The 17,550-nt window shown below is 47.7% G+C and overlaps 1 protein-coding gene across 5 annotated transcripts in view; it reads left to right on the top strand.

Annotated features, from left to right (window-relative positions):
* LOC140428040 (collagen alpha-1(XII) chain-like) overlaps positions 1-17,550 on the top strand; it is a 462,913-nt gene that overhangs the window by 334,191 nt on the left and 111,172 nt on the right. For all 5 annotated transcript variants that reach the window (XM_072514040.1, XM_072514030.1, XM_072514048.1 and 2 more), the window contains 2 exons: positions 1,485-1,627; positions 4,477-4,586. In XM_072514040.1, coding sequence (XP_072370141.1) covers positions 1,485-1,627; positions 4,477-4,586 — 253 coding nt within the window. The remainder of the gene's footprint in view (positions 1-1,484; positions 1,628-4,476; positions 4,587-17,550) is intronic.

The following is a 17,550-nucleotide window of genomic DNA, read 5'->3' as shown; positions in this document are numbered from 1 at the left end:
CCGTCGGCTAAGAGTAGGTGTGGACAGCGCCAGCGGGACTCGGCTTTTTTAGCGTGGCTGCTCAGCCCAGCCCGGACTGAGAATCGGCTGGGGGGGGCCCTATAGAGCGGCCCCCGACCGGCGCCGCGCCGACTGCGCTGGCGCCAATCGCGCTGATTCCCCGCTCTCTGGAGAATCGGCGGACCGGCATTGGGGCGGCGTAGCGTGATTCGTGTCGGTCCCGCCGATTCTCAGCCCAGCCCCGGGGTGAGAGAATCCCGCCCAGCTAATCACCTTTGACTAACTTACAGTGAGAGCAAAACTGTTTCACTGCGCATGCAATTTCAGCCAGATCAGAACTGAACTGAAAATGCTTTCTGAAAAAGCCAGATGCCTTAGCTCCACCAAGCAATGATATCATCCCACCTGGCTGAAAACTAACTAACTCTCCAGGAAATCCCCTTAATCAAAACAAAGCTGTAATAACCCAAGCTTTTTACGATGGTTAATTGTACCTGTGGCTCCTAAAAGTTGTTGTTTTTCAAACCAAGATTCTTTTAAAACATGACATCAGCAGTCAAACACACTCTAACCCTTCCTTCACCAAATATTTATAATACCATGGGCGGAATTCTCCGACCCCACGCCAGGTCGGAGAATCGGCACCACGCGAATCGCGCCATGCCGCCCCGACGCCGGGACGCAATTTTCCACAGAGCGGAGAATCGGCGCCGGCATGGTCGGCACGTTCCAGTCAGAGTATGTGCCGACTCTCCGGCCCGGGCCTGCACGCCGATTCTCCGGCCCAGTTGGGCCAAGCAGCCATCACAAAAAATCCAAGTACCGCTGGCGCCGTTCTACCATCCTCTGAGCCAGCGGGACTTTGGCGTTGAAGGGTCCTGGGGCGTTCTGTGGGGGTGCCTCCATAGTGGCCTGGCCGCAATCGGCTGGGGGCCTCCTTTCCTCTGTGACGGCTCCTGTAGCCCTGCGCAATTTGGCGCCGGCCCAACTGCGCATGCGTGGACCCCGCGGCGCCGGGTTCACGCCGGGATCGGCAGTTGGAGCGGCATGGGCCGTTCCAGCTCCGTGCTAGCCCCCTGTGGGCCGGAGAATGGGGTACCGGAACGGGCGCCGACGACAGAATAAAACACTCCCATTTTTACGCCTGCATCGACACTTAGCCGCCCGATGGGAGAATCCCTCCCCATATATTTGAAATTCCTACATTCATCACACAACTCGCCCTTTCCCTTCATAGCGTTGTCACCAAATAAGGATGTCTGAGTCAGAAATTCCTCTGCAGTTTCCTCAGAACTAATTGGACCAGGAGGGGCTAAAACCTTAGAATAATTAGCTTACACTCGATTATTTCCAACAGCGGCTATTGTGACTAATGGTCAACTAATTGTCTGTGAACATTTCAAAAGGATGTAATATGGTGCTACAGCAATCCAAATCTTTCATTTATTATTTACGCCAATGAAATGTCTCTTATTATCGAACAGAGAAATTCACCCTAATGGCCTTCCAATTACCTATACCATCATGATGCTCTTCCGTCTTCTTCCAACAACTACCTCTGAGCCTTTTGCCATTTGGCAGATTACGGACCAAGATTACAAGCCAGAAGTTGGAGTACTTCTTGACGGTAAGTTGTGCTTCTTAATGCACAACCATTCATTGATAGTAGTTGGATATTAGAGCTGCAGGTCTGTACTGAGACACAGGACCTTTCCTTATTCCTGCTGTTTGCCTAGATTTTCTTTTTATCTGGCAGAAATATTGGACTGCATTGCACATGCAACTGCCAGGCATGGTTTTGGTGGGGGGCATGTGAAATAGGTAGGCTGGCTCACCCACCACCTACATGCCGACACCTGACAAATCCCCATAATAAGCTCGGTGTGAAAATCGTGAAATTGCCAGCCTGCCCACCATATTTTAATGAATGACTAAAGGTTAATTAGATGTGTTAGCAAGCCTTAGCGACCTTAGTAATACTCTGCCCACACCAAAATATTGTTAGTAGGGCAGGAGTGGCAGGCTGCATTTTAAGGCCTACTTGAGAAAAGGCCAGAAAGAAGGGGGGTGCCATGTACGCATTAAGGGCACCTCCCCAGAGATATCAAACCCCCTTCCTTCCACACCACTGGCTGTATAAAACCCAGCCCCTCACCCCCCACCCGACCCCCATCTGGACTCTCTCCTCTCCCTAAACCCATGGGGAATACCTATCCTGGGCAACCATGATCCTCTTTGGGCTTCTTCCAGCAGCTTTGGTAGCACCCGCTACTGAAATCTAACGATGCTGGGATTGATGGAGCTGCCAGCCAATTAGATTAGCAACTCCGAAGCATGGGGCTTCCACCCACTGGGGAGAAGAAGTCCCAATGTTAAGCCATTTAGTGTGTTATTACTGTCGGACAGACTTCCTTGGCATGTCTCAGTTGAAGTCGAGTTTCCTTCTCGGGAGGAAGGAGCAGTCCCACCCAGCAAAGCCCACAAGCCCATAAAATGCAGTCTATAGAATCCATCTGCATAATTCTCGACACCAAAGTGTAGAAATTGCTGAATTAGAATCCTGAAAGCATGCAATAGATCCACCAGCATCTTGTGTTTATTTGTTCTGAGGATTATCATAGAATTTACAGTGCCGAAGGAGGCCATTCGGCCCATCGAGTCTGCACCGGCTCTTGGAAAGAGCACCATACCCAGGTTCAGCACCTCCACCCTAACCCCATAACCCAGTAACCCCACCCAACACTAAGGCCAATTTTGGACACTAAGGGCAATTTATCATGACCAATCCACCTAACCCGCACATCTTTGGACTGTGGGAGGAAACCGGAGCACCCGGAGGAAACCCACGCACACACGGGGAGGATGTGCAGACTCCGCACAGACAGTGACCCAAGCCGGAATCGAACCTGGGACCCTGGAGCTGTGAAGCAATTGTGCTATCCACAATGCTACCGTGCTGCCCCTGTGGGCAATTTTTATAGGCCATCCTTCATTGCCTTTAGTCTTGTGTAAAGCTTGTTTAGTATTGGACTGGAGTAATGTGTAGAGAACAGATTAGATCGGGGAGGCAGATTAATGTTCCATGAAAGATTTTAATGAATCACTTGGGTTCAGACAATAGTCAGTAATTTTCCGAAATTTAATTTAGATGAACTAGTTTCTATAATCCAGGGGCGAGATTCTCCGAACCCCCGGCGGGCCGGGCCCCCCCGCGTGATTCTCCGGCCCGGGTGGGCCGAAGTCCCGCCGCTAAAATGCCTGTCCCGCCGGCGTAGATTAAACCACCTACCTTACCGGCGGGACAAGGCGGCGGGGGCGGGCTCCGGGGTCCTGGGGGGGGTGCGGGGCGATCTGGCCCCGGGGGGTGCCCCCACGGTGGCCTGGCCCGCGATCGGGGCCCACCGATCCGCGGGCGGGCCTGTGCCGTGGGGGCACTCTTTCCCTTCTGCCTCCGCCACGGTCTCCACCATGGCGGAGGCGGAAGAGACTCCCTCCACTGCGCATGCGCAGGAAACTGTCAGCGGCCACTGACGCTCCCGCGCATGCGCCGCCTGGAGATGTCATTTCCGCGCCAGCTGGCGGGGCACCAAAGGCCTTTTCCGCCAGCTGGTGGGGCGGAAATTCGTCCGGCGCCGACCTAGCCCCTTAAGGTTGGGGTTCGGCCCCCAAAGATGCGGAGCATTCCGCACCTTTGGGGCGGCGCGATGCCCGACTGATTTGCGCCGTTTTGGGCACCAGTTGGCGGACATCGCGCCGTTTCCAGAGAATTTCGCCCGAGATATCCAAGTTTCTATCCTTGTATAAAATTCCTTCCATGGCTACATTTAGCCAAACCTGACCAAGTTATGGCATAAGATCCAAGGGGCTCTCGTGGAGCTTCTGTTCCAAGAAGGCCCTTTAGTCCAAGATGTTCATTGCTTTTTAGGCACACATGGACTGAGTAGGCTGCCAGCTCCTCGAGAGTACTTTGCCATTCAATTAAATCATGGCAGATCTGTATCTTAACTCCCTTTATGTGCCTTTGTTTCATATCCTTTGCTATGCCTACCTGACAATCTCGCAACCCACCAATCCACATTCATTAATTTCCTTCTCTCCCCAGTTTTCAAACGTACTATCCAAATTCACTGCCCTTTGATGAAGCTTATTTCAATAATAAATACTAACTGTCTTTTACCAATTTCTTCCCTTTTTCTGATGTTTTAAACCTTTCATCATGTTCAACATTCTCTCTGTACAGTTAAGAAATGGGTGCAGGCCAAGGCAGGCCAGGAGGGTGGGTTCAATTCCCGTACCAGCCTCCCCGAACAGGCGCCGGAATGTGGCGACTAGGGGCTTTTCACAGTAACTTCATTTGAAGCCTACTTGTGACAATAAGTGATTTTCATTTCATTTCATCTTTTCAGTAGGAAGTGCCTGTCATTTAATTCACAACAATAAAGTAACACCTATTCATGTTTCTCCTCCAAACCATAGGCAACAGTAAAACACTGTCGTACTTCAACAAGGATGAGAGAGGAGAGTCTCAGACCATCACGTTTGACACTGAAGATATGAAGAAGCTCTTTTATGGAAATTTCCACAAGGTCAGTGTTTATTTGTCATTAATGACTTTATAATACCCTTAAGTGCAGCATGTTTATATATTTGTGATTACCACTCTACAATTGCCATAAATCATTGGGATGATGGAGTTTTCTGGAATGTAGCCTCCAGACAAGCAATGTGGGTTATCTCAAAATTTATGTTCTGGCAGCAATTGTTCTGATTTTCACTCTTCCGCCTTTGAAGGAGCTGCCTCCAATTGGGGCATGACTTATGTGTCCTAGCACTCAAAACATGCCTCAAGTTGTCATTATTCAGGCATGAGCATAGACAGTAAGCACAGAGTCCTGACAGCCCGGCCTCATTGCATTCCATATGTTACTGGTATGAGGTCTCTGCATAGCAATCGATTGGGCAAATTATTGAATATGTTCAAGTCTGAGATCGATAGATTTATAGGTATTAAAAGCATCACGAGATACGGGGATATAGTGCAGGAAAATGCTGTTGAAGTAGAAGATCAGCCACAATCTCGTTGAATGGCAGGGTGGGCTCGAAGGGCTGAATGGTCTACTCTTGCTGCTATTTTTTATCTTGTGTAATCCCCAGGATGTTGATAGTGGAGAAATTCAGCGATGGTAATGCCATTGAGTGTCAAGGGTTAGATTCTCTCTTGTTGGAGATAGTCATTGCCTGGAACCCGTGTGCTGCAAATGTTACTTGCCACCTTCCAAACCAAGCCTGGGTATTATGCAGGTCTTGGTGGACTCTTGCAATGATGTCCTGGGACTGAGATGAGTAACCTCCAGCAACCACAATCATCTTCCTTTGTGCCAAGCATCACTTCAACCAGCAGAGAGCTTTCCCTCTATTCCTACTGATTCCAATTTTGCCCGGGCTCCTTGATGTCACTCTCGGCCAAATGCTGCCTTGATACCGGGAATATCACTTCTGCTCTGCTTCAAATAAATGCTCCTTTCACCGAAGAGGACAAATGGGGCCTCAGTTTAACATTTCATCCAAAGGATAGTACCTCCGCCTCAACAGCACTCCAACAATACTGCACTGTCTGCCTGGATTATGGTCGCACGTATCTGATTTGGGACTTAATCTCACAACCTTCTGAGTCAGAAGCAGAAGTGCCAATAGTGAACCACAGCTGACAAAAATAACCTAATGATTCCATCCTAATTTATCTTCGTCTTCTATTTCACTCTCTTTTGATTCTTGCTAAGGGCCCTTCACTTGGCTTCTCAATAATTATTTACACAATAGACTGATTCCAAATAATGCACGTCTGACCTCATTGTATCTTCCCAACCACCCGGCATGATATCACGCTGGCGCGAATCACTACTGAGAGTTTTCAAGAACAAAAAGCAGTTGAGAGGATCACGCCGGACTTGTGCAGTATCGCCCCTGGTGTTGAAGATTTTCAACAAAGTCCCATATAAGAGATTAACATGTAAAATTAAGCACATGGGAATGAGGGTAGTGCATTGGTATGAATAGAAAACTGTTTGGCGGACAGGAAACAACAGTAGAAATGAATGAATTTTTTCCTCATGGCAGGCAGTGAAGAATGGATACCGCAGGGACCGATGTAAGGGCCGCAGCTATTCACGATATATTTAATAATTTAGATGAGGGAACCAAATTTATTATCTCCAGATTTGCAGATGACACAAAGCTGGGTGTGAGGGTGAGCTCTAAGGACGATGCAGAGAATCTTCAATGTGATTTGGGCAATAATAATAATAATCTTCTTTTATCACAAGTCGGCTTACATTAATACTGCAATGAAGTTACTGTGAAAAGCCCCGAGTTGCCACATTCCAGCGCCTGTTCGGGTACACAGAGGGAGAATTCTCAGCTGGTATGGGAATTGAACCTGCACTGCTGGTCTGGTTCTGCATTACAAACCAGCTGTCTAGCCCACTGAGCTAAACCAGCCAAGCTGAGAGAGTGGGTAAATGCATGGCAGGTGCAGTATAATTTGGATAAATGTGTAGTTCTCCACTTTGGCAAAAAAATAGGAAGGTGGATTATTATCTGAATGGCTATAAATTAAGAGAGGGAAATGTGCAACAAGACCTGGGTGTCCACCAGCTGCTGAACGTAAGCCTGCAGGTACAGCAGGCGGTAGAGAAGGCAACTGGTATGTTGGCCTTCATAGCGAAAGGATTCGAGTACCAGAGCAGGAATGCTTTAGAATTGTAAAGGCCACACCTGGATACTGTGTAAAGTTTTGGTCTCCTTATCTGAGGGATGTTCTTGCTAGAGAGGGAATGCAGAAAACGTTGAGCAGACTGATTCCTGGGATGGCGGGATTGATGTATGAGGGAGATTGAGTCATTTAGTATTATAGTTGCTGGAGTTCAGAAGACGATGGAGAGGATCTCATCGGAACCTATAAAATTCTAACAGGACGAGACAGGGTAGATATAGGAAAGATGTTACCGATGGTTAGGGTGTCTAGAACCATGGGTCATAGGGAAAACCTTTTAGAAATGAGAGGAGAAATTTCTTGACCCAGAGAGTGGTAAACCTGTGGAATTTGTTACTGCAGGAAGCAGTTGAGGTCAAAACATTATGGGTGGGATTCTGTGATCCTGAGGCTAAGGGGGCGATTCTCCAATATTGGGCCCATGTGTTCGCGCCGTCGCGTTTCATTACGGCGCAAACCGGGCCCGGGCACAATGGATTCTGGGCCCCACAGCACTGGAGCGGTTCACGCCGCTCCAACCTCCTTACGCGACGCCAAATGGGCATGCGCGGGGGACTTCTTACGCGCGCCGACACCGACCCAACATGGGGTGGGTGTTCAGGGGCTGGCCACGCCAGAAAGTAAGGGGGAGGGGGAGAAGACGGCCGGCCGTTTGGTGAGCCCCGATCGCGGGCCAGACCCCATCGTAGGCCTCCCCCCCGATGAAGGAGCCCCCCTCCCTCCTCCACAGGCTGCCCCCCGACCGTTCCCGCAGAGTTCCCGCAGGCAGCGACCAGGGGTGAACGGCGCCGGCGGGACTCTGTCGTATCGCGTGGCCGCTCGGCCAATTCGGGCCGGAAAAATCGGCGGCCCCGACAATTCCAGTGGCCTGCGGCCGCCACCGCGCCAAATGCGCCGGTGCAAATGGCGCCGATTCTCCACACCTCGGAGAATCGAGCGCCAGCTTCGGGGCATTGTGGCGCGGTTGCGGCGATTCCTCGGCCCGGCGCGGGGCTCGGAGAATTGCCCCTCAAATGTTGACGCCGTCGTAAATGCTATTGTGTTTCTTGACGGCGTCAACGTGGCCTCAGGAGCAGCAATTCAGCACGGCACTGGTGCGACCCATGCCACTCCAGTTGCCGATCCCCAGCGTCACATGGGCGCCGTGGGTCTCCGCATGCGTCGTGGAGCCAGCGCCAATGTGTGCATGCGCAGTGGGACCGCCGCGATTGCTGCGCATGCGCAGGAGCTCCCTTCTCCGCGCCGACCCCGACGCAACATGACGTATGGCTACAGGGGCCGGCGCGGAGCAAAAGCCCCCAGCACGAGAGGCCGGCCCACCGATCGGTAGGCCCGGATCGCGGGCCAGGCCACAGCAGAGGCCCCCCCCCCCCCCGAGGGTCGGACACCCTTCCCCCCCACCAGGCCGCCTCCAGATGCATCCACGTTGAAAGTCCCACCGGCTAAGAGCAGGAATGAACGGCGCCGGCGGGACTCGGCTTTTTTTTAGCGTGGCCGCTCGCCCCATCCCGGACTGAGAATCGCCGGAGGGGGGGCCCCGTAGAGCGGCCCCGATTGGCGCAATGCCGACCGCACCGGCGCCAATTCTTCGCTCTCCGGAGAAGCCCAAATGGCTTATTCCTGTCCATATTTTCTATGTTTCTTGCCTGGGCACTGCCCCCTGGCAATATGACTGTGCTCCCAGCAGTGCCAGGGTTTCTTCTGTGGAGCTCCATTGCGGGGATTCCCCTTATCCATGGGGATCATTGTGTGGGATCTTGATGCCCGTGGGAAATCCCCATGTCTGTGGGGGTTCCCTGTGTCCGTGGGGGGGGGGGGGGTTTGTGTCCATGGGGTAGGGAGGGAGATGCTCTGTATTTAAATCGTAGGTCGGGACACCCTTTAAAAAAGGCTTTGTCGGCTTTCTTAGGGCCCGCACCTCCAGTTGACTGACAGTGAATGCCGTTTCTCCTTTGAAATTTCACTGAATGCTGTTCAACAAGTTACATTTGTGCCACACAAGTGCCAAGCAATGGCTATCTCCTACAAGAAAGGATCTAACCATTGCCCCTTGACATTCAATGGCATTACCATCACTGAATCATCCACAACCAACCCAAATTCCGTACTGGTAAAGGGTGTTCCGTTTTCTGAGACTGAAACCTCCACTATACTGTGGACACTGGAGGAAAGTCGGAGCCTCTCAGTTGTAACTTTAGAGGTCGTCAATGGTACACGGTGTACATCCACCTGCTGTATGACCACACACAAGCTATTTGGCTCAGTTATTGCACTTTTGCTTCTGAACCTTTTGGATTGAAATGCCATTCTAGAGACTGAAGTATACATACTTCAGTGTAATACTGAGGGAGTGCTAAGCTGTTTGAAAGTGCCTTCTTTTTAACTAGGCATTACATTGATTGGAGTCACTGGTTGGAGTCATACCTGGCACCAATTTATTTCAACTGGGGTGGCACAGTGGCACAATGGTTTGCACTGCTGCCTCACAGCTCCAGGCTCCCGGGTTCAATTATGGCCTTGGGTGACTGTCTGTGGAGTTTGCACGTTCTCCCCATGTCTGAATGGGTTTCTTCCGGGTGCTCTGGTTTCCTCCCACAGCCCAAAGATGTGCAGGTTAGGTGTTAAATTGCCCCTTAGTGTAAAAAAAGGTAGGTTGGGTTACTGAGTTATAGGGATAGGGTGGAGGAGTGGACTTAAATAGGGTGCTCTTTCTAAAGGGCCGGTGCAGACTGGATGGGCCGAATGTCCTTCTTCTGCACTGTAAATTCCATGAACTTCCGTTTTGAAGGTTTCATAGAATTATTGAGAATGTACAGCAGGGAAACAGCCATCAGCCCAACTAGTCAATGCTCATCATTGTACCACCCACGCCTCCTCCGATCATTCCTTATCTCACTCTATTAGCATAATCCTCTATTGCGTTCTGCCTCATATTCGTACCGAGCCTACCGTTAAGTACATTTATTCTATTTGCCTCAACTTCCTGTTCCACTTCTCACCACTTTCTGGGTAAATGAGTTTCTTCTGAATTCTCTATTTGTATTACGAGAGACTATCTTACATTGATGGCCTCTAGTTCTGCTCTTCCAACAGTGGAAATCTCACATTGTCTACACTCCAACAAAACCTTTCTATTGGACCACCAAGGAAACAGTGTCCCAGCCTTTTCATCCTTTGCTGACAGATATATCGATTGAATCTACATCACCCATTTCTTCACATTAAAAACCTAGATGGTGGGTGTCAGTCGACTGTTCAACCATGGAGGTCCAACAGCTGAGCTCAATCTCATTCTCATCCAGAGCTTACAGATGAATGTGAGGGAGAATGACGATGCAGTGATCAGGAGCTGGAATGCTGGCTCATCATTATGCTCCTCTTAGTTAATCGTGTTCTCCAGCTACTGCCTCCTAGCTGAGACACACTGCGAGAGCAAAAAAGACAATTTGGCACAGCAATCTTGATATCTTATCCAGACAGTTGTGGAATTCCAGACACCACCCAGCGGGCCCATACCCCTATTACCCCTCCATCAAATCTCCCAGAGTGGGCAATCAGCTAGAGTCATACTCACCACAGAATGGAAGTTGAATCTTCTGATTTTTCTCTATCAGTTCCACTCCAAGCTGTACTTAGACTACCCAAGCTCATGGGTGAATGCATAGTTCATTCTGAATCAATTATCTGGCACTATTTGGTGAAGTCACCATTTTCCTAGATTCCCTTTTTTATTTTCAATGTTCAGTATTCCTTTTTGTTGTGCTCTTTTCAAACGCACTCCTGGCAATTTCACCTCAATTTTAAAACTCATTTGTTCCATACATACCTAACGAAACAAAAAGTATAATTCATCCCACTGGAGTGAATGGGATGCAGAAATGGAAAGTCCAAAAGAGAAAAGGGAAGATAAAGTGCAGAATTTCAGCATCTGCTGGACCTAACTGCTTTTAATTACATCTTCAGAGTCACTTGGGTACAGATTTCATTTTTGTCCTCTTTTAAAGCATGAAACATGAATAAATCAGAATCCCTGTAGAAGGAAAATATTGACGAAGTTTCTATTTTTTGACTGAAACTTGGCACCGCTTCTAAAGTAAGCGGAACATGCAACATAGTTGTTCTGCTCAATCTCCTTTCCACCCCAAGGGAAAAAACTATGCTTTTGAAGCGTAGTTGTAAAAATATGGAGGATGCGATTGGGAGAGAATTGGGTGTGTGCAGCCAGCTCAGAATTGGGTATGTGTAGTTACTGCAAAACGTAGCGGTGAAACCGCATTGGTTTGCACGCTTCGCCTGACAATACATTCCAGCACCAAGCCTACTCCCAGTCATCACATTATTTTAAGTTTCAGATAGACAACAGCATATGTTTCTTTACTTAACAGCCAATCAACAGCTGTGGTCGGTTATCAAAAAAGGATATTTAAGGCCAGAATCTTGGAATAGTTAGGCAATATGCTGAAAAGGCCATTAATGGATAGCAGGCTGAAACTGAGTGAATTTGGGGGCAGTGGGGGTGTGGATTGTTTTTCTCAACTTAGCTTGCAGGTTCTTAATGTGCATTTAGATGAGTTTGTTCTTCTGAGGACCACTGGCTAATACACTCATCAATCTGTGCCTCCTTTGCTGATGATTATAAAACAGGGATATTTTTTAGCTTCATGCTCCCAATAGGAAATCTCATCTATGAAGACATATGTCAGAAAATCTGATGCATCTGAAGTAAAAAAAATAAGAATATTTACAAGACATATCCAGTAAAGAATCTCCATGTAGAACAACAGAAAGCCAGGGTTAATTAAAAGCATATGGAGTTGAATGAATGGTTTCAGGAAGAGATATGTAATTTTGTATCACCTGATAATATCTATACTCACAGCATGCTTAACATCCTGCTCCTATTTAATCATGCGTCAACCATGACATACTGGTAGCAGTCTTCCTCTAGGTTTGAGGGTTATAGGTTCAAGTCCCGCTCCACAGACTTAAGCATATAATGCATGCTAATGTTTCCAGAGCAGCACGGGAAGTGCGGTACTGTTGGACGTAGAGTAAAGTCCTGACTTTTGCGACTTCCTTGTTCATGTTTTCACTTAATCACACATCACCCATTGATCTCTTATCCGCATTTGAAATGTCTAAATCTCTGTACTAATTTTTTGACAAGTACACTCTTTGAGTACAGCTTGGGTGTGCAACTGGTTAATTTATCCTAAGATATCAGTTTTATCATTAATTAATTTTACAAAAATTCTTGAAAGGCAGATTACTCTGGCAAATTGAACCCAGTTAGATCTGACCTCCGGAGTATTAAAACATCAGTAAGAAACTGATGGATTGGAATGCTATGGTAAAATAGAGGATTCAGCAAGTCGGGGTCAGTTACTCACAGAATACATTTACTGACATCTTTGTGAGTTTATTCAGTGAGTAACTGAACTGTGCAGACTAGGATGATCTATGGATCTGTACAGGGTTAGCTGCCCTCAACTCGGGTAAAGATGGTTTCATACAATTGGCCTTAGAAATCAGCTTTCCTCCTCCCCAGAAGGAAAGAACAGCAAAAACGGGGAAATAAGAATACTGCTCCAAATTGTTTTTTCCCCTCTGGCCCACACCATTATCCTTGTAGAAGTGCATGTGTGTAGATATAGTGAGAACAATTTGATGTTCAAACCAATTCTGTCCTTGCATGGTTATAATCTATCTCATTGAGTCCCGTTTAAAAGCATTTTCCTCATTCACAATTTTGCCATTAGCCAGGTTTCCCTGGGAACACAACCCCTGCAAATCATGGGACTTTACTAATTTTTGGGTATGTCATTAAACGAAGGCACCATCTATCCTTTCAAGATGTAAAAAAATCTCGGCAGCTGCAGTGCCGAAAAACACCCTGCTATTCAATGGACCTTTGCCGTTTTTTTGGCCTTGGGGACTTTCTTTCCGCCAAGGCAGCACTTAGAATCATTTCTTGCTGGCTGGCAAGGCCAGTAGGAAAGGCTCCTCGCAGACTGTGGTGCCATTTTGTCTGGCTGTCCTAATCTTTCCCCACCTCTTTCCGCCACCTTCACCCTGCCTGTTTTCGACCTACCCCATCTCCCTTCCCAACCTCCAGGAGGCCCCTGGGAACACTCCCTCACCCCTCCCTCCACCTGGTAAGGCCCCCCAGGACCGATACCTGGCAGTGTCACCCTGGCACCATGATACTGCGGGTTTCATGGTGGTCAGGGGTGCATTCAATGGGAAATCCCATTGACAACGGCGGGACCAGAAGATCCCGCCGGCAGCCAATGGCGGACATCCCTTCTCAGCGGGTTTCGTGGAAAATCCTACCCATAGAAATATAGAAAATAGGAATATGAATAGGCCAATAGGCCCTTCGAACCTGCTCCGCCATTTATTATGATCATGGTTGATCGCCCAACTCAGTAACCTGGTCCCACTTTCCTCCCATACCCTTTGATGCCTTTAACCCGAAGAGCTATATCTAACCTCTTCTTGAAAACATACAATGTTCTGTCCTCAACTTCTTTCTGTGGCGAGAATTCCACAAGTTGACCCTTCTCTGGTGAAGAAATTTCTTCTCACCGGTATGGTGGCACACTGGTTAGCACTGCTGCTTCACAGCGCCAGGGACCCGGGTTCAATTCCGGCCTTGGGTCATTGTCTGTGTCGAGTTTGCACGTTCTTCCCTGTCTGCGTGGGTTTCCTCTGGGTACTCTGGTTTCCTCCCACAATCCACAGGTTAGATGGATTGGCCATGTCAAATAGCCCCTTATTGTCCAGGGTTGTGCAGATTAGGTTATGGGGTTACAGGGATAGGGTGAAGTGGACGGGGGAGTGTAAATGGGTAGCTCATTTGAAGAGTCGGTGTAGACATGGTGGGTCAAATGGCCTCCTCCTGCACTGTAGGGATTCCATGATTCAATCGTAAATGGTCTACCTTCTATCCTCAGATTGTGACCCTTGGTTCTAGATTCCTCCACCATTGGGATCATCCTTCCTGCATCCACCCTGTCTGGTCCTGTTGGAATTTTATAGGTTTCTATGAGGCCCCCCTCATTCTTCTAAACTCCAGTGAATATAATCCTAACCGACACAAACTCTTCATGTACGTCAATCACACCACCCTCGGAATGAGTAATAGCAATATTTTTATGTGCTTATTTCAGCAGAATTTGCCTTACCACAGTAAGAAAAGGGAAGGCATTACTCTATTTACCAGAATGGCTGACAATCTGCATCGATGAAGCAGTATCTCCTCTATCTTTGCTATAGATATCTTTGCTGAGAGGACCACTGGAACTCTCAATATGATTAAGATTAGCTCTGTCCCTGTTATGCGTATTAAAGGTGCACCATTGTATCCACAAGGTCCTTGATTCACAACTTATGGATGACTCACAATCTATATCAAGAGAGTGGATGTTTGCCTTTGCAATAGGTTCGCTCACATTATTCTGAATAATGATTATCACTTCAGTGTTATTCCGAAGTGTATCGCTTTGCTTGGAACTCTCTCTCTTCAATGCTTGTATTTAATGTTTCTCCCATCTCATTACTATAAAAACTCAATATGTTTCTGTTATTTATCAGTCAAGAACATGAATTTGAAGATTCATAACCCAAGCCTTCAAGTTTTGCATAAACTCCTTGAGTGTTAGCAGATGGTCTCTGAGCACCAGAAGTCATTGTGGTGCAGAATCCTTGCACTTTGTCAATGTCAGTTATGGTAGCCGGACTTGGAACAGAGTCAACAGCTCCAACCATATGAGCTTGTTAGGAAACTATTGAGAGCTGAAAATAACCAAATGATGGAATTTATTGTTTTTAAACATTTCCCAGTACCTCCATTCCTTGTGAAAGCAGTAACCCTGATGGATTCAGTTTCATGGGCACAGCAGCTGCCCCCAGGATTGCATCCAAGTAACCATTCATTGTCTTTGGGCAGAGATTGTCAGTGGGTATATCATCTTTGAGGAGTAGGAAGCCATGTCGATTCCTGTTTTCATTCGTCATCTGTTTTCAGAAGGATGTCATGACACAATGATCAGAAATGATCCCCCGCCCCCACACCCTCCACTACTCTGATGCACTGAGACCAATAGGTTTTTTACTGTGGTTAGCACGGATCTGAAACTTTCTAGTGTATATGTGCAGAGTACCTGCACCAGGTGAACTGCAGCAATTAAAGAAGAAAACTCCCAGCACCTTCTCAAGGGCAATTAGAGATGGACAAAAATTCTGGCTTTGCCAGCGACACGGACATCCCATGAAAGAAAAAAAAAGTGAATAAGCGTCTCAGCAACAAGGTCATCCTCTGTTTATTTTATTGGCCTTCATGGGTTCAGTGACCCATAAAGCTTTGCATTTTCCCAACAGGCTACTGATCGTAGCCACCATGAGAGGTTAGTTTGAAGAATAGTTGATACTGCCATTAATTCCATTTCACAGTCTTATTTGTAATCAATATTAAAACTCTAGGGGGGATGGGACACGTAGTAGAAATCATAATAAATTATTTATTTGGAGATTATAGGCACCATGGTTTTATGCATGAACAGTTTGATGTTTTTGGAATCACTTCTAAATGTTACTGATGGGAGTTTGCTAATTTATGTGTCAGGGGCTGACAGAAAAATACTGAGCAACAGTTATGAAAATAGAAGATTCCGAACTCCTGTCCCAGATCAAAGCCTTTAGTCCACTTCTGTTTGCATAGTACAGTTCAGCGCATAGTTTTTCAGTCATGACTTGCATTCATATAGTGCCTTTGACAACCTCAGAATGTCCTAAAAGTCTTCACAGTCAATTAAGTACTTTTGAAGTGAAGGGCGTGACCTTGCTAAAAGGGAACAAAGTCCCCTAGCAAGCTTGTTTATCCACTTGTTTCCCGGCACTCGCAGTGCCGAGAAATATGTGGCCATTCAACGCAAACTGTGTTGAATAAGGCGCCTGAACGGGGAACGCGTAGCCGAGATCGCACATAGTCCTGTTTTTTACAACGGGGTGCTCCACTCACTGGAACTGCCTGTTGCAGTGAGAGATCGGGATGCCATTTTTAAATGGCATCCCGATCTCCGAAGCCCACAAATAAAATCCACAACCTCTCCCCAGCCCGAATGCAACATGGCAGGGTCCCCCTGCTGCTCTCTCTCCCCTCACCCTGCACCCTTAAGACCCATGGAGGGCAACCCCGACCCAATCTCGTACGCGCAATAAATGTTTGCTTTGCACCTTGGCAGTGCCAACACAGCATCATGGCAGGTCCAGGATGACACCCAGGTGGCACAGCTATGGTAGCCAGATGGTACCAGTAGTGCCAGAGCACCACCCTGACCAAAGGGCATGCAGCTGGGGGCCTCCGATCCCCTTAGGGAGAGACCTACACGAGTGCATTCCATTTGATCCCCGTTTGTGGAGACCAGCACCAAACGGCACTCGCCCGAGGTCTCTGAGGTGAAGGGATTGAATCCCAAAGCCTCAGGTAGCTTGGAAATCTGCTCATTAGAGTGAGGTTTACTGCATCCCATTGTGGGTGGGATTCTCCTTGCAACGTCTCGTGAGATTGGGTTGAATCTTGCGAGGAGTTGCAACTCGGGTGGATCCCAGGAGCAGGATGCACCGCAGCAAGATGCTTTTCCAGTGCAGCATGGTCGGAAGATCGCACTGTAGTTACTGTAGGAAACAAAGGCAGTCAGTTTCTGACAATGCTGACTTGTGCCTTCTGGGTGGCGGAAAGCTTTAGGGAGTCAGGGGATGAGCCACTTGCTACAGAATACACTCCGAGTTGAAGATTTGTTAGTCTCAGTTATGAGAAAGTTTTTCTGAATCTCAAAGTTGAGTGTTCAAATCCCATTCTAAAGTTTTGAGCACATTTCCCACCAGGCAGTGCAGCACCATGGAAATGCTGCACAGAAAATTTAGACAGAATTTTACAACACCCAGGAAGTGGAATTGGAGCTGGCTGGCAGTAGCGGTGTGTGTGTGGGGGGGGGGGGGGGTGGATTAAAATTGGTGGAACCATGGTGGACTGGCTACCTGGTCAATCCTGTAGTCAGGAAATTTTACTGATGGTGGGACAAGATTGAGAAGGCTGCTCATTACAAGGAGCCAGGCAGCCAATTTGTACAGAACTAAAGACCATTTTACCACTCCTTTGACATTTTGCCAATAGTAAATCAACTCTCTGCTGCATGGGGAGGCCACCAGCTAAAGTTCGGTGACCTCCCAGGAGGAGATTCCTCTTCAGTACCCAGCACTTTCAATTTTTATTTTACTTTTTAATCTGCCTGCTGTAGGGCCCCTATCTGCTTCTTGGCCTTTATTGCAAGGGGATTAGAGGACAAGAATAAAGAAACCTTGCTCGAGTTGTACAAGGTTTTGGTGAGAGCACACCTGGAGCACTGTGTGAAGTGTTGGTATGTACATTTAAGAAAGAATATGCTTGCATTGGAGGCGGTACTGTGAAGGTTCACAAGGTTAGTCCCTGGGATGGGGATTGTCCTATGATTAGGCTGAGTAAATTGGGTTTATATTCTCTGGAGTTTAGCAGAAAGAGAAGTGATCTCAAGTAAAACCTACAAGATTCTGAAGGGGTTTGATAGGGTGGCCATTGTGAGATTGTTTCCGTTGGTTGGGGAATCTAAAACACGGGAGCTCAATCTCAGGATAAGGGGCTAATCATTTAGGACTGAGCTGAGGAGAAATTACTTTACTCAAACAAATCCTTCGGGGCAGCATTTATCATCGGCTGACATCGAAATCGCAAAACATGA

Source organism: Scyliorhinus torazame, chromosome 1 (genome assembly GCF_047496885.1).
Source record: "Scyliorhinus torazame isolate Kashiwa2021f chromosome 1, sScyTor2.1, whole genome shotgun sequence".
NCBI lineage: Eukaryota > Metazoa > Chordata > Chondrichthyes > Carcharhiniformes > Scyliorhinidae > Scyliorhinus > Scyliorhinus torazame.
This window is presented reverse-complemented; position numbering and strand designations above follow the sequence as displayed.